At 46.1% G+C, this 15,051-nt stretch overlaps 1 protein-coding gene across 1 annotated transcript in view; it reads right to left on the minus strand.

Annotated features, from left to right (window-relative positions):
• Nucleotides 1-15,051, minus strand: part of PAPPA (pappalysin 1) — a 178,398-nt gene that overhangs the window by 49,485 nt on the left and 113,862 nt on the right. The window contains exons 11-13 of the mRNA XM_058853889.1: nucleotides 7,475-7,588; nucleotides 6,939-7,074; nucleotides 3,281-3,494 (exon numbers count right to left, since the gene is read on the minus strand). Of these exons, the coding sequence (XP_058709872.1) occupies nucleotides 3,281-3,494; nucleotides 6,939-7,074; nucleotides 7,475-7,588 (464 nt within the window). The remainder of the gene's footprint in view (nucleotides 1-3,280; nucleotides 3,495-6,938; nucleotides 7,075-7,474; nucleotides 7,589-15,051) is intronic.

The following is a 15,051-nucleotide window of genomic DNA, read 5'->3' on the forward strand; positions in this document are numbered from 1 at the left end:
ACAGAGGGAGGAAAACCCAAAATCTCCCCTGCAGAAGCAATTTTGAAGCCGTAGCAGTGAGGCTGTGCCAAGGTTTAAGCAAAGAAAGCAATGGAAAATCTTTTTGCTACTGTCACTAGAAAGCACGAGGTGGTGACAATGTGAGGCAAGAAGACTGGAGAGCTGTGGGCAGCCGGGGGGACTTGTCTAAACACAGAGTTAATGGTGGATTAGAAAGATGGAAACTCCTGAAATTCACAGTTCTGACGGCTGAATTGGGTGAATTGGGCTTTCCTGCCTGCAGTTTGCAGCAGAGGAACAGTGGCACCGGGAGGGTGGTGACAACAGGTCTGGTGACAATGGCAGGGAAGTGCCACCAAGGAAAAGCAGCACAAACTGCTGTGCCAGGATGGGTGACCCACAGCTGATGTCTCCTACCCAGTGAGAAAGACAAAATCCTGATTTTTGAGGAGATACAGCACACCAGGCCTTCTTGCTGCTCGAGTGACTGCGGGGTGGGAAATTACACCTCTGCTTCTGCACACACCCAATTTCACCGTCCACTGCATGAGGCTACACTGGAAATAGTAAAAGTATAATAATTCAAGCTATAAAGCACAAGAGAAGAACTAACCAGGCCATTACATCTGGTCTAAGGACACAATGTGAAAATAAAGAGTGTCATTTTTACAGCACATCTCCAACAGTGAGGTAAACTTCTGCCGAAAACAAAAAAAAAGAGCTTGTAGTCACTGTCAGCAGAAGGAAAAAAAACAAACAACTGGAAGAATAAAACTGGAAAGGAGAGGGTAGGAATTTTCAAACTGTAAATGTCTTCAGGAGGATGGAATGGATTTTTCAAAACAACTAATGATGACTGAGGACAACTATCTATAAAGTTCAATTTGACTTTTAGATTAAGGCTCATTTTTCTCTAAAATATTAACTATAATACATATTTTAAGAAAGAAGAGTAAGTGCATGCTTTATTTTCAGTTATTAAGTTGTCACTAACCCATGGGAGGGATCCATTCACCCTCAAAATAAAAACTGTGTTAACTTTTAAGGGACAATATATTTCTTTTCCTTCACAATTTTAAAATCTGCACCCTTGCCTAGAAATATCTGTATCTGGCTATAAATCCTCTCCAAGCAAAATAATTCTCCTTGAACGAGAGAAATAATACCTCTTGTAGAGAGAAGCCAAAAAGCAGGCAAAAATATCCATGTTGATCTAAGGAAAATGAAAGTGGTAAAATTGATGATCACACATAGGAAGGCAAGTTCCTTTAAAAATTCAATAAATAGCTTAAAAATCATATTAGGCAAATGCAACCAGTGGGGAAAGAGGAGAAGGGGAAGTATGGAACAGGCACCCCAAAGGAATCTGATGGGCAGACTGTGAGCAGGGGAGGCAGAAAACCCACGTCCAGCCTCTGAGCTGGTTAAGAAGTAATTTTTAAAATCTATCTTTCTCTGTTCTTCCTGGATTGGATAAAATAACCAAGGAAAAAGCAGGTGACAGCAAAGGTGTCACCTCTTTCCTGTCTGCACAGCTTAATTCACGGCTTTCTCTGCATCTCAGGTACCTGGACTGCTTTGAGTTCTTTGTGCAGAAGAAAACAGATCTGGTCTCCCCAAATGATCTCACCACAAGGCAGAGTGGGGATGATTCCACTGATTCAAATTTCTTTACTTTCAGGCTTTACTTCTGAGAGTTTCTAGTTCCCTGACACGTGTGGGAAACTTTACAATCAGTCCAGTGCTGGAACCTGCAAGACCTAAAACGTTGTTTTGAATGAGTGAGGGTCGGATGGGAGTTTGTGAGAGCAGGGGCTGGGAGGGTTCAGTGAATCCTGAAAACAAAATGATGCCAAAAAATTAAGAAGAAAAGTAAGAGGCAAAAGGTGGGTGATTCCTCCTCGAGGGATTTCTGAAGTTTGAGTTGCTGGGCTGCAGAGGCTCACCCAAGCTTTGTCTAAGGGGGATGCATTTTTTATTACGGAAATAACTTTCTAAACACAGAACACTTTTAGTTCCGTAAGTGAATAAATGATTCAGTTCCTACTGAAAACTTGAGAGGGCAGTGGAATGTGGCCCTGTGTCTCAGTCCTCCTGAGCTCCCTGTTGCTTCTCACCATCTCCTTCCAGTGGGGCTTTCTTGCCCTTTTTCTGTCCTGCTTCGGGGCTGGGATTTGGCCACACTTCCACCACCAGACTTCTCATCTGAAACTTGATCCTGCTGTCTTTGGGCCTCTGAATTTATACAACCTATTGCACAGAATGATCAGACGCTTTGAATCTAGGTCAGAACACACTGACTGGATTGATTTAGCTATAGATATACTCCTTTTTTTATTTTATTTTCCCTTCCCTCTCCCCCTTCTCACCCTCCTGCCTTTCCTGGAATAAAAGCAGGTCCTAAAAACAAGCCAGAACATTATCAAAAAACCTGACAGCTTGCTTAGGAGGCTGAGCAGAGGTTTGCTGGGATATGCAACTTGTTTTACTATTGCTGCCGCTATGGTATGACAACTGCTCACAACTTTGAATTCACAAAGGAAGGAAAAAAAATATTCTTTCAGGGGTTTTGCTAAATTCTCTCCTCTTCTTTTCACTGCCTCGCTGAAAGGATCCATGAAGCTGCTGCACCAGAGGCCACGAAAGGTCACAATCTCTGTGGGATGCTGTAAAGCAGAGACTGAGAGGGGTTGGTGGTGATCTATTGATGTGTCTGTAATAACAACAAGAATAAAACGGTAGCCATAAACCTTTCATCCTGGGGGGTCCCACAGAGCTTTTCAGAATGGGGGCCAGATCCAGAGAGGTGCTGAGGGCCTGACCCAGCAGTAAAAGCATGGCAGATGCTGCTGGCCATGGGCTGAGCGCCCGGCAGGATCCGGCTGCTCCGGGGCACTGGCATCACTCTGTGCCCACGCTGTCCCTCCCGTGGGAGCTCCCCGTGGCACTCTGGCACCACAAAACACTTCAGACTGAGCTGCTGTGAGAGTGGCCAGCACCACACCGGGCTGGGGAATGTGTGTGGAGAGAACTGGCCCCCATTCCAGGCTTGGCATAAAGGAGGGAGGAGAAAGGAAGAGGAAATAATTCACTAACAGCATCCCGTGCGGGTTAAATGTCCCATCCATCCTGATCAATGAGAACACTGCTGGTTTTTTACCCGTGACACAAAGGGGTCAGCAGGGTTCAGCTGCTGTGGCCCTCCTGCCTCCTCCCCAGCCCTGGCTGGCGCTGGGGGTGGTGGGTGTGAGGCAGAGGGAAGCGGGGCTGACACGCTCACCTCTGCTCCGCAGGGCTGTAGGTCTGTCCTTGCTGGCAGCTGCTGATGGTGATGGGGTCGAAGTTGTGGAAGGAACGCAGGGCCACCCCGGAGATGGCCACAAACTGGGAGCTGAAGCTAATGAGGACAGCCTGGGTGTGATAAAAAGGGTGACTGAGGTCATGGATGACGGGGATAATCAGGGGATTGTTCCTGCAGCTCAGGACGTGGACACCTGCCAGAGGAGAGACAAGATCAGAGGAAGGGTCAGGCTTAACACAATTGCTTCCCGAAGCCGTGGGCACTTCAGAGGCATTTCACCCAGAGGAATGGCCCTATAGAGCTGAAAAGTTATGGTAAGCTGCCTGGAGGGGCTTCCCAAATCGCTGCAGAGAGCTTAGCAGAGAAGCAGATCCCTCCAGACAGCTGAAGAAAGGCTGCCATTCTCTCGGCGAGCGCGGCAGGCCCTCGGAGCCGCTCCTTTAGACCACAGCTACGTTTCTATTGTGCTCTGGTAAATCAGGAGCAACCAGCACGGGGGAAGCAGAGTCACACTATTGTAAAACGGGTCCTGGAGGACACTTGGAGCCTTTATATGCGGGATCAAACAGTGCCGGCAGGCTGGGGGGCTTTGTGCACCAGGGCTGGGGCTGTGCATGTCATTAGCTCTCAGTGGAAAACTTCTTTTGCGTGAGTTTTCCACTAAATTTTCCCAGATTCGATTTTTTCCTTTAATGGTTTTGTGCCTTAGGGTATTTTGCTCTTTGCAAGAAAAGGCAGATTTGGTCCTGGAGATAGAAATGAGGGTGATGGAGACACTGAGGATTTTACAGGTGATCTCACTCGAGAGGAAATGATTTGTGTCTTGGGGAAATAAAATCATCTCAAGATTGTGGTGCACAGAAACACCAGAGAGGTGGCAAGGAGACTTCTGAATCCCTTTTCTCCAGTGGAGAAGACACTCAGTGACAGCTGGGAAGAAATTCCCACCTTCAGGTAGAAGCAACCTGAATTCAAATGGGCCAAACCCATCTCAGGGGAAGGCAGAGGACAGACAGCTGTCGACTGCCCTCAAAATTCATTAATTGAGATTCATGGCCTGCTGGCTGCCTGCAAGGCTCTGCCTCCACAGCTCCATGGCATCACTCCGAGGATCAGCTTGGCTCCAGATCCATTTGCTTCACTGGAGCTCCCCCAGCAATGGCTTTGGCCCAGGCCCCTTGGCTACCCTGATACACTTACAAATTTGAAAATAAAATAAATTCTATTTGCATGTTTAACTGGCTCAGGGATTTCTGTTATTATTTTTTTTTTTCCCTCCAGTTCAGATTTCTTGACTCAAAAGGGAAGGAATAAAAAGGCTTTCATTTTTCTCCTTAGAAAGTGATTTCCTGTGAATTAAGACACGCTCTTTAAACATCCATCTCCCACCCTCTACTTAAAAAAATCTTCCTGTAATAAAAAAAATAAAATAAAAAAGCAAGCCTCTTTTTGTTTTGGTCTTCACCTGACCCTGAAATAACCTCCCTGTCTACTTGCCTCCCACAGGTCTTTTGATATCATCTCCTTGTGGAACAGTGCACGTTTCTCACTTACAAACAGGTGCAGTTAATACTCAAAATCCCGGGTTCCCAAATTCCTTGGAAGTTTCTGCCTTCTCTGATGGAAAGCCAAGAAAGACCTTATGGTATGAGGCTGTTTATTCACTTCTGCTTCATTCCTTGCACTCAGGTGGTGTCCAAACAGAACAGACCCTCAGAGCTGTGCTGCACTGCTGGTTATCTCTGACCCTGACCAGGAAAAGGGTGGCTGGACCGGTCAGGGTTTTTTTAATTCCCCTGCCATAACCCATGAGGATGGTGCAGGTGCCCATGGGGGCAGTCAGAGCTGTCTCAGGATCACCCCTGTTTCTGTGGCTCATCCATTCAGCTCAGCAGCTGAGCCCTGGTGTCTGCGATGGCTCTGAACCAACAGCGCTGAGGTGTTTGGCATCCCAACCTCTCCATCTCCTACCAGCACTTAGAAGCTTCACATTATTTTCTGGGAGTCCACTTGCTCTGATCCAGGCAGGAAGCTGCATGTCTGGATAGGCTGTGCTTTGCTCATGGCAGTGGCTTTAGCACACTGAGGACTGATCGAGATTTAAATTATTGCTGCTTCCTTTTGGATGTACTTTTAGCTTGCCACGAACTTCTGCTTAAGGCTCCTTGAGTGTCTCAGTCAGTCCTGCCCCCAGTGCATGCCAGCATTTGCATCCCAGCTGCAGTTTCCAGCTTGCCATGGTGATAACTCAAACACATGGAATACAATATCCAGGAAAAGGACTTCATGTCACTGTCAGAACACAGAACAGCTCTGAGTGACAGCTGCTGGGCAGCCCACCTACACCTCTCCTCTGCTACAGGCAGCCTCTTCTGAAAGGTCAAAGGGGCTTTTCCATGATGAAAGCAGCGTTTCAGCTGGGAGGACATCCAGACATCAGGCTGAGCCATGCCAAACTCATGTTGCAACTTCATTGAAGATTTCAAAACCTAACCCTCAGTTTCCTCTTTGCTCCTCTTTCTCTTCCTCTCCCAGTCTGCCTGTCTGTCCCTATAAAATGTCACATTAAGTACTGCTGGCATGCTCGTGTCTCCATCATTTATTTCTCTGAGGGATAGAGTTATGTGCCACTGTTTTGCAAAAGGAGGGTAAGATTAATCCAAGGGCTCTGGCAAGCTGGGAGCCATCCTGACTCAACCTGCACAACTTGCTACAAATTTCAGTTTGTTCTTGGACAACAGACACCACACGTATTTCCTTTGTTTTCCTCCACACCCCACCAAATTTTGCATTATCCTGGGTGCTCATCCAACACCTCTCACTCTGTGTCCCTTCTCATCACTAGTGGGACTCTCATTTGAGTTTCAGCTTGTTAAAATCAAAATGCTGTGGTAAAACAGAAAGCTGAGGGGATGGGAGTTATGTTTCCTTAAAAACTGCTCTCAAGGTGAGCTGGCCAGCTTTCTCCTCAGTGGAAAAAGGCAGAGAACATCTGGAAAGGGATTATGCAAGTCCTACCCTGACACAGAGTTGGGAGCTAGGGAGAGCTCCTGGGTTCTGGAGCTTCAATGCAGCCTGGGTCAATTCACCAGACAAAACTTCCCCAGTTTAGGGCCCTGGGCCAAGGGTAGAGACAAAACCTGTCTATCCTGGCACTTCAGCCTGGGGCTGGGCCTTCACCACCTGAAATACTTCACCTGGGGAATGTTGGCCATTAAATGTCTCTGGAGACCTCCCTGCAAGCAGGATTAGAGATCACCCAGCACTCCCTGTGAAACAGAAGCCTTTGCTGCAGCAGCTGGTGTAGGTCCCTCACTCCCTGCTCCGAGGAGCTCATCTGTAGCACCACCAGTGTCTATCCAGGGCAGTGCTGGGTGTGAAGCACTGAGATAGTGCTGATTTTAGTGACTGGAGAGGAGCTAATCACCTCTGAACTGATAGTGAACAGCTATGGAGAAATGTCTGTATAAAATAACACATCACTTTCAACAAACTCCAGTGAGACTCAGGGCTTGGAGCATTGAGCAAGCACCTTTTTTGTCTAATTCTGAAAAAACTGAGCAGGAGTACTGGTGAAGGGGAGCAACACCAGATTAAGCAAGCAGTAAAGATGGAGTTTAACACAACACAGCCTTACCAAGATCGTGGCTTTGCTCTTTGGTGTCAAACAGCTGCACACCGATGGTCTCCTGCTTCTGGTCCAGGTAGTAGGTCCCATCAGTGACCAAGTGAACAAGGACTGCTGCAGCCACCATAGGCTGGGAAAAATAAGCCTGGGAAAACACAAACCCCACAAAGCCTGAGGTGGAGAGCTGTGGTGGGCTTTAAAAAATCCCCAGGAGTCAGTCCAGAAATTTTCAAAGAAGAATTCCCATGGCAGGTCACACAGAAATCTTCTCTTCCAATCTCTCTTACACAAACCAGATAAACTCAAGTCAAACAGCCCTGAAGCTGAACCCTCTCAGAAATTCAATAGCCTTATCACACAGGAGGGGACTTCACTACTGACTCTAGACAGTGCTCAAAGACATTGTTTTGCTTTTTTGCTCTAAACATACTTCAGAAAGGAGCAGCTTGGCCCTGGGAAGGTTGGCCCACAATATTTTGACTGCTGGAGAATCTCTGCAGAGGCAGGCAAAGAGGAAACTTCTGAATGATGTGTGCAATTCCTACCTTCAGCCAGAAAGTGGTCTGTGTCATGTGGGAGTACTGGAAGTTGGCTGTGCAGGGATACCAGGCGTACTGGGAGACACCATCATTCAAGTCGATCACCTTGGTTCGACACATCTGCAGCAGGAAAAAAAAGAAACACCAAAACTGATGTAGAGGACAGAGAGAAAACATTCTGACTGCTCAAAGTGGGGAAACAAAGCCTGGGTGCAATCTTGGATGAAGTAATGCACCAGAACTGCGCTTCTCAATACCATGAGAGTATTCAAAATTAAATTTCCAGGTCTTCCACCCCAGTAAGAAAAACTGAAACATGAAAAGGAGCTAAAGACTCACAGAAGCTGGATGGCAGCCAGCAATCTCCTCTGAATTTGGTACCAGGTTTGGTACCCAAATGGACAATGACTCTTCCCATTGGAGTCCAAGTGAGGATCATTTCTGAGCACCGTGGCTCCCAGCACTGACAGTGTAGAGTTGCCTCCACAGTGCTCCAGCACTGCCCTATTTAAACCTGATATTACTGTAATCCCAGAGGAGCCACACATGGCCCTGTAAACTTGGAACCAGGAAAGTCCTGCCTCTAGAACTCAATTTAAGCAAGCTGGTTCCTTCCTTCACCAACCAGTTCTGCAGGTGGAATCACCCTCTCCCTACACCTGCAGCCTTTCCATGGCAGGCAGCAGTGAGACTGGTGGCAAACTTCTCTTTTCAGTAAAGTACTTGATTCCCAAGTCCTGTTAGGGATGAAAAGCTAAAAAAAAAAATTGCCAGAATCGAAGTAGCAGAGAGCCTTGCAGTGCCATCAGTATGTCAGCTGTGAAAATGAAGCTGCAAGAAATGATCAGATTCATCATGAAAACGCACTGCTCAGTGAAGCTGTTTAAAAAAGGAATCATGAATGACTACAGCCTTCACCTCCACAGAAAACAGAAAGAAGGGAATGTCCACCATGATAAAAATGACTACTGTATTAGAGGGATACTTATAGCTGAGGCTCCTGGAGCATCTGAGAGATACCTGTTGGAATCACAACCCTTTGGTGAACCCACTGACTGCCATTAGCATAGGAATGGATGGAATTCCTTCCTCTGATGTGCTGTCAGTAAAGCTGTTCCCATCAGCAATTTGATTTTTAAACCAAAAAGAGAACCCTGAAGCCAAACAAGAGAATTAACGGCCATCCAAAATCCTATGCTCACTTGATAATTCTGCATGTGAATGCACTCTTGGTCTGGACAGGCAAAGTCTGGGCACTGCAAAGAGAGCCTGGGATGCCTGGGAATGAGAAACCAGATTGGCTAAAAGTGAGGTAATTCCCTTTAAAACCTGAGTCCCTCAAGATCCAGCACAGAGGAATCTTACGGGCAAAACATAAATCAGCTTTAATGGGCTGGAAGAAGATTTTTAGTTTATTTATTTTTTGAAACAACTGGGACCGAGCTTCATTGAGGCTAGCTAGTGGATAGTGTTACATTTTACAGCAGAGCAAGGCTTTACACAAACTATCTTTGGCATTTGAAATCGAGGCCAGCAATTTGACATGTACCATTTCGCAACTCTCCCTTCTGCCTTTTCGGCAGCCTGGCTCTTGTTGGGACCATGGTTTTTATTTTAATACCTCTCCAGCTAGGGATTTTATCTTACCCACATCTGCAATGTATATGGTCAGAGAGCTCTCCGACAGGAACAAAGATCTCATTACTTTTCTATTATTTTGTTCTTATTCTTACTTTTCCTCCTGCTCTCTTGGTCCAAAAAGGTGGCTGAAGGAAACGCAAGCACTGACTTTTGGTGCTTTTCAAGTGCCACTTAGTGGATGAGTGAAAACTTGTATTAAGAAATCACCCAGACCTTCACCATAAGTTTGATTCTAACCCAAAATAAACCCCTGCTGAGGTGGGCTGGAAATCTCTGATAACTTTTAAATGCCTTGTTTGATTTGTGTGCGTGTGTGAACCCTTAGCACTTTCTGCTTCTGCTGGAGAATATTAGCAAAAACCTGAGCATTGCATAAAGAGCTTGTGTTCAGGCCACGTGGGCTGTCAGAGCAGGTTTGAGCAGGTTAGATAAGCTTCCCCCTGCTGAGACTGATCCATCGCTACCCAGACTGGTGTTTCAAAGTGGTCCTGGGGTAAAAAGTTCTTTTAGAACAGTCTAATTGAGAAGTGTGGGAAAAGTCTAACAGAGATGAATGGCTACAAGAACCTCTTCTCTACTCGCTGCTGGCCAGGAAACTTAGCTAATGTCAAAGAAAAAAGTTCTTTAAGTTTCTCTGAAAACAATTGTATGGGATAAACATCTCCTGACACCTACAGACTCCACCATCTCACCAGGCTCCAACACACCTGGTAAATCCATCCCTGTTTCAATTCTGCCCAGGCACTGACTGTCACATCACACCTGCCAAGCCTGAGAATCATCTGCTGGAAGAGTCCTTCACACTTCTGCTTTTAAGGCATCCCTAGAATGTGGCAGCAGCCTGAAGGCCCCAGTTAATTAGGTTAATGGTTGGACCCAATTATCTTAGAGATCTTTTCTAGGCTAAATGATTCTGTGATTACTGCAGTGCCAACACTTTTAGAACTACAAGTTCCAATGGGTGGAAGACAGAATATCATCTCTCCTCATTGCTATTCACAGGAATTCACAGGTATGAGAAACAGATTATACCCTAGTGTCCTCCCTTTTCTACAGTGATGCAAACCAGCAGCTAAAGCACCTGACAGCTGTGGAGGGAAGAGCAGAGATAGACTTCTCATTTCAGGGTGTTACCAAACACTGGAGTATTTGCTTTGAAGAATGACAGCATCACACAGTGCTCCAAACTTCACTCACTGGGGCTTATCCAGATTCTCAGACCCACACAGCAACTGGGATATCCACAGGAGCTTAGCATGTGCTCCAAAGTATGCGGCGACTGTTTGTGTCTAGTTACTGGAAGCCCATGTCATCCCCCTCCCGAGGAAGCTGCTTTCAATTAGAAGAGCTGATGTCTGTTCCTCTCAGAGGTTCAAATCCAGCTCGTCTCCCACCCACACATTTCGTACACAAACATCGGCAGACAGAACGATCAAGGCCAGGGAGCACTGTGGGATCTTCCCACAAGAGGGAATGCCTGGAGGATTCCCTTTGACTGATTTATACAACCTCTTGTCAATCAAAGGCACAACATGTTCTTCAAACCGCCTCTCCTGTTTTCCTTCTCTTACTCAGGGGGACCGAGGAATGTGTCAGCAGAAAGGGAAAAGTGATATATTGGGAGCACTTAGCTTTTTGCCACATCAAAAACACATTTACTATTGCAATCAACTCCATTTCCTTCAAAGTAATATGGGAAAATTTGCTGAAGAGCAGATTTTGGAAGGCGCCCCTGTGAATGATTCCCAGCCATCCCGTGACTGCAGGCAATGTGAATCTGTGTTGATGGGTTCCTGTTGCAGCTGAATTACAGGTTAAGGATCACAAATCCCCTGGACTGGGTGCTGGACTAGATCCCAGTCCAACTGTGGCAGTGCACGACCCCAGTACGACCTTCAGGACAGCATTTGGCTTCTCCAGGCCTGAGCTCCCTGTCTGGAGGATGAGGATGATGTTCCCCCACACCTCATAGGTGTGCTGAGGATAAAAGCTATGAGCCACAAAAAGATGCTCAGGTGTCACTGAGAGCACACACAGGTGTGAGGACACAGCTCCCCACAGGAGTGGGATAAACACGGACCCCATCCCACTCTGACCTTCCCACCGAGCAAGCACAGTCAGACACCACAGGTTTTGCACACACTGGTGGCTCTCAGCATTGTAACATCAAAATAATTCTAAATGCAGACAGAAAAGCTGCTACTTAAGCTCGGATGCTGCCCTACTCAGCTCTGGCACCGTGGTTGGAGCAGACGTGCCTGTCTGCGTGCCCAGGGGCGGCTGGAAACAGAGCAAACCTCCAGTGCACAGATCTGTCTGCTCCCAAAACCCCATCTGCTGAACCATGGCAGGGCTTCCTCCAGACCATGTCCTCGAGCTCTGTCTGGCTGTGAGGGCATCGTGGGCACTTGGGCAGGCAGTGGAAAGCATCCTCCTTGAGGAGAGGAGGGGGGAAGTGGAGATGGTGCTCCTAAAGCTTCCTCTCCCCACTCCTTTCTACAGGGAACTGTGCTGCTGACACTTCTGCAGCCAGCCAGACAATGCAGAGTGTTTCTGGGCTGGAATGGGCTGTACCCTGTCCTGTTGGCAAAACTGCACCATGGAGCAGGCAGGAACAAGATTTCCTGGTAAAACCCACAGTACCAGCTATTTATTGAGCACAAAACATCCTCAGTTGAGGCTGCAGAAGTGCACAGAAAATCCCAAAGACTGATACAAAACCCATGGAGGCACAAACAGAACATCTTCTCTTGTTTGAAGGTCCAGCTAAAGAACAGATTTCATCCACAATACTGAAACCTAATTAATCTACAATATTTATCTCTTTGCTCTACAGAATGTTATTTGTATTTAACTCAACACATGCCAGAGGATCCCAACCATGACATAAGCAGCATTTTAACACATCCCTTACAGTTGAAAACTTTCTCCCTCCCTTGCCAGATCAGGGTGCTGGCAGTCACCCAACCCTTTTATTCTTAAATATGTTATTGTTCTTGCTGACCTAAGGTTAATCTCACCCAAGGATGAGAAACTATGGTGCAGTTGCTAAATATCAGAAAGGTTCCTGCTTGTTTATTGCCCAATATTGTAAGGCAGCTTGACTGCCACATGGACACCACCCAGTTTGTCGACTGCAGCACAGACCTCCAATCTGTTCTCAAAGCTGTTGCACTGCTTTTCTCATTTAGGCTGGGAATTGGGTTGGAGTTAGGGAAAAATGAAGTTGCCCACATGAGTGAGCACCGAACCATTAAAAAGGCCACCATGTGGGCTCCAACAAACACCTCAAACCCCAGCCAATTTCTCTGACCATTACAAACCTCAGGAGCCCACAGAGCTCAAATGGAAATTGTACACACAGCAGCACAAGGAATTTTGCTCTGGGTTTCCTTCTAGATTCTGGTAAGAAGTGCTTTTGGACAAGTGTCTTGATCAGATGTCTTTGTCAGTGGACTTATCCCATCAGAAATCTGAGTCCAGAGTTGCCTGCCCAACTATGAATGTCAGTCTTGGGTCATTCCAGGTTGGTCTCTAAAACTTAAGGAAAACATTCAAAACTACTTTCCCCAAACTACATATTTTAATTTTATGTGCACTAGCAATGGGTTTCTGTTGCAGAAAATAAAATAAAAAACTAAAACCAAATCTGAGCTTGAGCAGCAGAGAGTCCAAGCATAAAATGAGGGAAGAAACCTGTCTCTCTTTCAACAGCCCCCTTACCTTACAGCCTACTGCTCCTTCCACAGCAGCAGCTTTCCCTCATCTCTGATGCTCATCAACTGCAGCTTCTCCCCCAAACTCTCCTTCTCCTCTGTGTCTGATAACAGTTTTACTGTTTCATGCTCTTAGTCTGCTTTTAGCAGTTTTCATTGGGGTACCTACAGGTCTGATGGCAAAAGATGAAAAATTGCAGCGTGTCCTGCTCCAGGACAAAGGCACGTGGGCAGGTGATCCACAGAAAAGCTTTATCAACTGGAAGCTGATGAAACTCCTGGGGTAACACACTGATGCTATATTACTCCCAGATTCAGTTGGCTCAGAAGTCAGAGGAAATCTCATCTGTCAATTTTCCCTGTGTAATGAAGAACAGGATTTGGCTGTGGGATTGGGAAGCAGCTTACATCTCCTGCAGGATGAAATAAAGCCCCGGTGCCGGTCTCTATGTCCAGCCTCAGCACAGCCACGGCCACTTTGAACCTGGAGCAGCTGATGTGTCTGGACTTTGCAGACTCAGTATTCCATCAGCATGATATTACAGCTTCCTTAGCACAGAGCCACGATTTTCAGCTGAAGATTTGCTTGGATTTTTTAGTAATTGGAAAGTGACCTTTCTGTGAAAACACCACGGACAGGGCACCAATAGTTTGCCTGCAATGTGACATGATGATAAATTCCTCTACTTTACAACAATAGTATTCATCTCCAAAGGGAAATTTCCTGAGAGTTTTGGATGTAACACAGGGCTGTGATTCAGAAATGAGTGGGAGATGCAAGGGCTATTTCATTTTGCCATATAAGTTGGTTTAGTTTGAGGCAAGCGAAAAGGAGCTACAGGGATTTCCATTAGATGATGGCCCAGATTGCATGTGTATTCAAGGTGTGTTATTAACTTTAGCTTTCTCAAAAATGCAGTTATTTCGCTTCCAAAGAGCTGGTATGAACAATATATTTCCATTTTTAAATCGTACAGACCTGCATTCTTTGAGCTTCCCTTTGAATTTCTGTTATCTCCAGATTCAAAGCAAACTTCATTTAAAACCAGTGAGTTCAAATCAAAATCACATCAAACCATAAACTTCACATGGCATACCTGAAAAAACTGTAAATCAGTTCTGACTGGCCCTATCCCAAACTCACATGGGCTTTGACAGCCAGCCAGGTGTAATCAAATATCTAGGATGCTTGCTGGACTCAAGAAAAAAAAAAAAACAATATGGAGTTTTGATTTTCCAACAAAACCCTAACCAGATGATTTTTGCACGGTTCAAAGGATCACCCTGAGGATGTCAGTTAAGCCAAGGCCAGAAACTACAGAAAAATGGATTGAAAAAAAGGAGAAATAATTGCACTGATGGGATTTAAAAATCAACTCATGTTTTATGGCACCCCACAAGCATCTGGAGCTCCTGGGTGCAATTTGCACTTGCCCCTGCATCTTTGGCCATTCAGAGATGCAAAGTGAAGAGATGCAGAATCAAGAGATAGTTCTGAGTGCACAACACAGTCTCCTGTGCAGCACATGAAAGTGCAATCCAGCACTTTGACATGTGTTCCTGTTTACTCCTGTCAGACCTCTGCTATTTCTTCAACTCGGCAGCAGGACATAAAGATCTGCTCTCAAACAACATTGTCTTCCACACCAGCACTGCCAGGACCTTAGAGCAATAATTCCTTGAGTCAGCCCTGAATTGTATCCTGTTATTATTCTCAAATTCACAAATACACCTACATGCAATGGGCTAGACAGACAGGATCAAGCAGCAGCACCCAAACCAGAACTTATGCCTCCAGTTCTGCAAGTATCAGCCTCATTAAAGCTAAAAGACATTTTCAAGCTGCAGCACAAGCTCCTGTCTACAACTTCCACATTACTGCTCACAGAAGTGTGAAGGCATTATAGACTGATAAGTGCTTTAGCAGACTGCATATCCATCCACTGGAGAGCGAGGTTAAACAAATACAGGAGCCAGAACATTATTGTTGGCTGAGCGCTCGGGTTCCCGAGCTGCCCGTCTCTAACTTGAACCGTCCAGGTCCACTGCAGCACAGCTTCGTGGAGCTGTGGGCCAAGGCTGGCCATGGGGTGCTGCAGCAAAGCAAAACAATCCCATCCCATCAGCTTTCATCACCGAGGAGCAGAGCAAAAGCGAATTTTTTCTTGTTTTTCCTTTGACTGGAGCGTTTTATTCGGGGGCAGCTGGCACCAAAAAATCAAACTG

Source organism: Poecile atricapillus, chromosome 20 (genome assembly GCF_030490865.1).
Source record: "Poecile atricapillus isolate bPoeAtr1 chromosome 20, bPoeAtr1.hap1, whole genome shotgun sequence".
NCBI lineage: Eukaryota > Metazoa > Chordata > Aves > Passeriformes > Paridae > Poecile > Poecile atricapillus.